Genomic DNA, 7898 nt, shown 5'->3' with positions numbered 1-7898 from the left:
TTCTTGTATAGGCCTTCATACCGCTCCTTCAATACCATCCAAATCTAGGAAGTTTTCTTTCTAAGCTATAGTTGTTTTCAAGGACTTTATAATCTTCTCCACTTCCAAACCTAGGAAGGATTAGCTCCTACCCATTACTCTTTCTCCATTACCAACTTCCCACAGTAGCCAATTCTGCACAAGAGGGAAGGCTTGGACAATGGCATTCCAACATATCAACAAATTATATATGAGTATTCTTGGATTGTCTTCTAATGAATTAGGCTCAATGTATTTTTAGAGGATAACTTGGCTTCACATACCCTTATTTGATATGAGCCTCCATATGCATCTACCTACCAAAGCCTTACCAAAATGATGCATGTTCTTAAGCCCCAACTCCTTCACCTTCTTAAAAATCAACTTCTTCACCACCTTTGATTTTTAAATATGTTCATGTTCCAACACTTGCATTTTCCCTTCTTACAATGAAGGCTAATAAATGAGCCAATTTCATAGAATAAGTACTTTTTTTATCTCATTATTATAATAGAGTTTGGAATATTTAATTTTCAAACTTATTTTCATCTAAATGATTTTTTTAGAAGTCAAAGTACATGCTCCAATACTAATGCTCAATATGTAGCAAAGTTTCTCTTTAGTCAAGTTAAATTAAGCATATGATTTCAATCGTCAAATTATGTTAGTCACTTTCTTAATGATAAATCAATTTATTCATTTTTTGTTCCACTATATAGAAAGAATGGATTTTCATTGGAGTTTAAAATATATTATTTTTGCAGAGAATGACTAGAATATACGTGCATGGCCACGACATACGAAGCATTTACATGTCCATAATGGTCATGATAGAAGACATGAAATGATTACGACATTAATCTCTTTTAAAAGAAATTAACATTTATATATTCATTGTGTAATTACTCTCGAAAAACTCATTAGCTTGTTGCCTGGTTAGGGCTCCACTGTTAAGCACCAACAATTGCGGCTCCCTCTCTAGCACAAGTCTGACTCTTCTACCCTCCAAGATAGAGGTCATGACCCTCTTGTGGTTGTCTACACTGAGCTCGACCCCTATGTAGTGCTACAAGGAGCTTGTAGCCCGCTTAAACAAAGAAGCTTCCACCCAAACCTTCTACAAGATGACCCAAAATTACTCCATCAAACTCGGTCCTTGCATCTGAACATTTCGACCCCCAAACAGTCACCCAGAAGTGCTCTAACTGCCCTCTTCTACCTTCGCTAGGATATGCCCTGATTTGTGGCTCAAACAAATAGAAACATGCTCTTCGTCCTCCTTGCTTGGTCTCCTAGGGGTGCGACCAACTTCAGATGAGAATTTGCTATGTAATGATGCACTTAAATGTGTCAAATGAGGTTTGAGGTCACACTTATTTATATGAGTTGATGTGGCTCAAAAGACATGATTGTTAGGCTTCATGAACCTACATGATGGTGAGGCCAATCTTGACAATTTTAATATGTGTGGGCTTCACTTCAAAAACATATTTCTCCTTGTCTAGTTTGAGTGATCCTTATGTCAATTTTGGTCCTCTCGAAAAGAGGCATTCAATGAAATAACTATCTCCATCAAATGAGTTGTCCAAAGTGGAATTTGGCCCTAGTTACACAATTTAACAATTTTTAATATATAAGTAAAATAAAATATTGAACAACTTCTATTATATTATTGTGGTTGTTACTACTCCTAGTCACTAGTAGTAGATATTGTAAGAGTTTTGAACTACCAAAACAAAGACATACACTAGCTTACAAAGATAAACTCCATTGTAGTTTGCACAGTGAATAAAGGACACCTATAGCTTCCTTTTGCCAAGTGGAAATGCTCCAGACTAATTTACCTGTTGTTGATAATTTCCATATGCACAAGGAACATAACGATACATATTTGGACTAAATCTACATTTCCTATTCAACTAAGATAAACTACAAATATAGGCCATGACCACAGGGTCAAAAGTGTGTTGCAAGCAAGCCCATGTGTGTCTGTCCTTTTCAAAACGTCGATACAAACTAGATAGCATGTAATACAAAGCCCAATCCTCAACCCATACACAATATTCAAGATAGTAACTTAGCTGCCAAGCCTAGATGTCTTCTTCAACTTAGATGTTGGAAGCAAAAAGCATTTTTTTCCCATCTATGACCAAAGTCGGTCAATTGGACTAGAATACATAAATAGTAAAAGCAAGATGAGTACCTAAAAGAGGCAAATCCTTAGAGAAAAGTTACAAAGGGGTTTAGGAGAATCCCAAACTGAGAAGATAGGTCAAGAAGAAGCAAAAGAAAAGAGACAGATTCAAAGACTCCAAAGTTCTTTTGGCAAATATACTTGACAAATGACTTCCTTTGAATAGGTAGGTTGTCGTGAACAAACATGTACATGTTGCTGAATATGTACAGGAGAAAAGCCTACATATGTTGAACACAAATTTTGAGTCTAGAAGGCTAGGATACATAAATGAACAACCATGGGTTGAGGAAGTTATTTGAGAAGCAATTAAGTTCTGGACTCTAATGTGTTTTAGATCTTATTGTAATATTTCATGTCATTGATGGTTCAAAATTCATGATAAGTTGTTTAATTGTTAAACTAAGACCCAGTTGACATTGTTTTGTTTTTTTAAATGTGGTGCCATTTGCATTTGCAATATGTGATGAAATACTGTGTGCAACCCATGTCACCACGAGTTGAACTATGAGACAAATGGGAACTTCTAGTAACGTGAGAGCTACATGTCCATGGGCAATAAATTGTAGTACGATAATAAAACCACATAACTTGCAAACATTTTACAAGTTCAACAAAACTATATATAGTTCACAAACATTTTGCACTGAAAATTTATTGATTATGATCGTGTTCACCTTCATTTTTCACAAACCAAATAGTCTCCTGCAAGTTATGGACAACCATGTTCACAATTTTTTTATCGACCTACCAAAATGTAAATCAACACAAATTATATGTTTGCAAAAATAATTTTATATATAGCGATAACCTTGATGTAGAATTATAAGCAACATTTACCTAAAGATTTGCCCTGGTTCGGCTTGCAGAGAACAAATATGGGGAGGATAATTGAAAGTTTCTATCATGTTTAAAATTGGAATCCCAACACATAGTTTCGTGCATTTTGAGCTTGACATAACCGACTGCATACCTAGATTGGATGATGAGATGAGTCACATACTAAATTTATGGGTAAGTTGTGTGAGGGGAAGTGCTTAGTTATGTAAATCTAAGGATTTGTCACAATCGAGATGACAATCCTTTTCTTCCAAAAGGGATAAGTAGTTGCAATGCTCGACACTACCAAACTAATAGGAAAGCAAAGAGCGCACACACATCCTGTGGCCCAAAATACAACAAGGTGACATTTGAAACCTAAAATTCTATTTGAGACACATGTACAACAAATACTATGGGAAAACACAACGCTTTGATGACAACATGGAAAGTAAAATACACACATCACTTGCAACTGGGATAACACTACAATAGTAAAACTACAAAACTTGCAAATTAACAAGAGCGTCTACCCATAAGAAGTAGACATGTGTAATGCAAAAAAGGTATTCCAACATGCCTACAAACCCAAGACAATACACTCATCAAAGAAAAGACACACATATATATACTCATGAATATCTGGCACATTTTTCATCTCCACATTGAACACTGTCACGATTTTAATCGTCTCATAAACGGGAATAACAAAATCCCAGCTTATCGTCTCTGATCACTTCAGAAGCGACAATCGCAATAGAGTGCTTTTGAAGACGAATTTGGTTGTTTCTTGATCTTTTCTAAGAGTTCGAAGCACCCAACTAAATAATAGTAACACAGAAAGCCTTAAAGTAGATTATAAATTTAAAATGGTGAATCAAGGATGTAAGTGTGCAATGTAACCAGTCAATGAATCAAGGACGTAAGTTTTCAGCGTTTCGATTGAGTGGAGCCCAAATTTATCCGTAGGTATTGATTCATGTATATCATCTGACTTTCAAAGAGTCGTACATAAAAAGCACAAATGCAAGAAGGCTCAACAAAACAGAAGGGAAGTTTGTCAAGTTAACAGGATTAACTTAGTAAATTAACTTGTGTCATGGATAGGTGAGTACGACAGAGATTGACTCGGCCGACATCAAGGGGTGGAGACCAATTAAAAACACAGGGACGGCAAACTGACTGGAGGGGCCCGGATGGCAAACGATATTTGTTAACACCGTTAACATCACTACTACTTTCACTCTACTCTCTGCCTCTCTCTGTTTGTTACAGCAAAAACCAGGAAGGAAGGCGTTGTGGGGCAGGCTTTTTGCTTTTGTATGTAGCCGTTGGACAAGTGGATACCGGCTTTTGCTTTTGCTTCCTCGCCCCTCTATTAAAACCCTTCTACAGCCTACATTCTACATTTCTGAATCCCGTGACAGCCGAGATGGTTTTCGGAATTCATATCGCACTCATGCTCTTTTGGATTTGAAGGTATTCAATTTCATTTTTCAGCTGCTGGTATGGTATGCTATCAAACCTCTGAGAACCAAGCTAACGATCCTGGATTCATCGCTCAGTCAGCCTCCAGGTAAATAAGTTTCACTCTGCTTCATTTCATAGTAAGTTACATAGTAGGGTTTCTGGATTAATTTTGCATTTGTTCCATTTTTTTGAGTTTTTCCAATATTTGAAACCCCACAGGCACACATTGAGTTTTTCCAATTTTTGGAACCCCAGAAGCACATATTTGCAGCTGCTGGTATGGTATGCTATCAAAGCTCTGAGAACCAAGCTAACGATCCTGGATTCATCGCTCAGTCAGCTTCCAGGTAAATAAGTTTCACTCCTCTTCATTTCATAGTAAGTTACATAGAAGGGTTGGGGAGGACTGAAGGTACAGGGTGCATAAATCTTTGTTTCCTTTCAGTGATTTCGTTTGCCGAAGCAGTGACATCGCCTTGTTCGATGATGGTGAAAACTATACTCCAAGGGTTGATGTCTTAGCGGTTTTCACTACGAGTCTTCTGAGGGCACTGAAAAAGGTAGGTAGTCTGCCTCTTCTTTCTCCTGGGTTTGAACAGGAGTTGACAGAACATGTGTATAAGTTTCTTTCAATGCTACATTTGTTTTGTTTGGCACACTAATAAATACTATCAATTAGATTTAGGTCCAACATAGCGGTTTTCAACAACTCATGTGGCACAGGACGACGCATGTTCGAATTAAATATTTCTATCCTTATTTATACATAGGCAATCAATGTATAAATACACCTCGTCGATATTTAAACATAGACAATAAATGTCTAAAGAATTAATTAGACAGTTGTTTTTCTGAACAGGGTTAATTAGATACTCCTGCGCATTTTTTGCTACTGGCGTTCTTACTCTCTTTAGGGACTATACTCATCTTAATCAGTATAGATATCTTATCTTAACAGGGCTAATGAGACACCTCTTTGATATTTAAACATAGACAATAAATGTTTAAAGAATTATTTAGATAGTTGTTTTTTTTAACAGGGTTAATTAGATACTCCCGCGCATTTTTTGCTACTGGAATCCATACTCTTTTTAGTGACTATACTCATCTTTTGCATTTTTCACTCCAGTGTTAATTATACCGTAGTATCTTATCAGCTAACAAGGCACATGTTAGTTAATGGATGACAATTTGGATTTAAGGCACAACTAGAAATTTTAAGTGGACAAATTCAACTCAACCTTTGTATAGTTTTATTAGATTTCTAGAAAGGAGATTTATTAGTTAGGTCCCACACTGGAAATACTTTGACTGAACTATCTTATAGTATTACTTTACCTCTTTTTTACTGGAGTCATCTAACGAGGCGGAGGAATTGCCTGGACGGCCAAAAGTGGCCGGAGTCCGGGCAAAAAAATTTCAAAAAATCTTGTAGATACAGTGTTTGAATCGTGTTTTTGATGGTGGAAATGGATTCAGCACCATCAAAAACGTCCAGAACACTTAAAATTTTGAAGTTTAACAACTATAACTTGGATTTACAAAAATCCTAGCCAGATTTTCTCTAAATATAACCAGAATTTCTATAACTTTCCGGGCAACTCCTCTGCCTCGTTAGACTACGTGCTTTTTATTTCATTTCACGTGAAGCAGTGAGTACTAGTCACTTAGGTGACTATATTCATTTGTTTCTATTTTTAAATAGTGTGAGTTATACCATAGTATCTCATCATCTAATTAGGCACATCTTACTTAAGTGATGGCACTTTGGGGTTTTAAGACAACCTGACCTATAAATCTTTAAGTGGACAAAAGCTAACATTTTTATAGTTCATCAGATTTTTAGAAGGAAGAATGATTGGTTTGGGCCTGGACTTGAAATATTTTGACTAGACTATTTTAAAATATTACTTTACATCTTTTTATTTCATTTCATGTGAAGTGTCATAAGAAGTTTTCTTTTCTTAGCCAAACCTGGAGGCAAAATTTTGATTTACTTCAAACCTAAATGTAATAACTCAAATACAAGGGTAATTGTCCAGAGAAAAGGTTTACACAGATTGAAAAATTTCTAGTGCTCTTCTCTGATGCTGACAAAGTAACCTTAGGATTAAAAGTTTTAATACATTGCATTGCCAGTGGTATTATACTATTAAAAGTTTTAATGCATTGCATTGTCAGCAGTATTGTACTATTTTTTATGACACTTTTGGAATTCTTTAAATTAGATCAGTTTTTGAATTTGTATGTGTTGAGAAATCAATGCAAGTAGATTAGGGTTTGATTCCTCTTTCTTGATAATTACTTGTGAGTTATGTTGGCTTCTTTTACTTCTTTATTATCTTATCTTTCATCAAGCAATTACCATATTATGTGTGTATGAAGATCACAAAAACACAAAACACAAGATGTAGGCACTATGCCAGGCAAAACCCCTCTCGAGGGGAAAACCTAGTCAAAAATTCTCTTCCTCAATAGTTTCCTTTGAGACTCTTCAACCTATACATAGACCAAACCTTCCATCAACACCAAGTTAGCCCTTCCAGATCTTTGACCCTTTTGCAGCGACACTTCCACCCAAAAACTTTGACTATGCAACAACTTACGACATTAGGTAGCAACTGGCAACAACAACACTTGAAAGACTTTGATCTCCCAAACTAGGAAATGAAAGAGAGAGAGAGTACCACCAAAACTTCAATTTTCCTTTTTTCTTTGAACTTGATCCAACTCACACTTCTTTTGACTTCCTTGACCTGCCTCGCACTTTTTCCAGCTTCACTAGAGATATTGAACTTGCTTGAGATGAGATCTCCTTCCTTTTATAGGCTCCAGGTGAGGTCGAATAGGTGCCCTTTAGGCCGACTTGATCTCCATTACGCTGACTTGATGTGGAGGTTACGTAAATCATATTTTACTCAATAATAAATCTTTTTGCACGATTCCAAAGCCCAAGAAGGGTCTCTTTAATTGTACAATGACTTTATTAACTTAGAATAAGTCCTAGAAGTTCTCAATGGGGACTTTGACCTAAAGCATGATGACCCAAGCATGAAACCCATGCTTTAATAAAGTCATAATAATAATAATAAAAATTCTTTTCTTTATTCTTTTGACAAGTACATTACATGATGAGTCAAATACATTAATGAAGACTGAACCTAGTTACATTCTTCAACACTCCCTTTTAACTAGGGAGGTATTCATAATATACAAATATAATGGAAGATCTCAAACTATATGAACAATGAAGAGTTTAGGCACCGTAATGCCATGGACTAGATTCCTGACCAGGGCAATCTATCCATTGGTCTCTCAACAGTTTAGGCACTGTAATGCCACAGACTAGATTCCTGACCAGGGCAATCTATCCAAGTGGGACTAAGGTGGATTCAAA

The 7898-nt window shown here is 36.1% G+C and overlaps 1 protein-coding gene across 8 annotated transcripts in view; it reads left to right on the top strand.

Moving 5' to 3' along the window:
• Positions 1-4471: 4471 nt before the first annotated feature.
• The window catches only part of LOC149261169 (uncharacterized), a 184457-nt gene continuing 181030 nt past the window's right edge, over positions 4472-7898 (top strand). For 7 of the 8 annotated variants that reach the window (XM_089421770.1, XM_089421767.1, XM_089421763.1 and 4 more), the window contains exons 1-2: positions 4472-4607; positions 4721-4848. In XM_089421770.1, coding sequence (XP_089277896.1) covers positions 4540-4607; positions 4721-4848 — 196 coding nt within the window. In that variant the 5' untranslated portion in view covers positions 4472-4539. The remainder of the gene's footprint in view (positions 4608-4720; positions 4849-7898) is intronic. The other variant, XM_089421769.1, reaches the window with a different exon arrangement.

Source organism: Pinus tabuliformis, chromosome 6 (assembly GCF_031772625.1).
Source record: "Pinus tabuliformis cultivar Carrire ecotype Pingquan chromosome 6, CPIR1, whole genome shotgun sequence".
Lineage (NCBI taxonomy): Eukaryota > Viridiplantae > Streptophyta > Pinopsida > Pinales > Pinaceae > Pinus > Pinus tabuliformis.
Note: the sequence above shows the minus strand (reverse complement) of the source record. Positions and strands in the feature narration are given on the sequence as shown.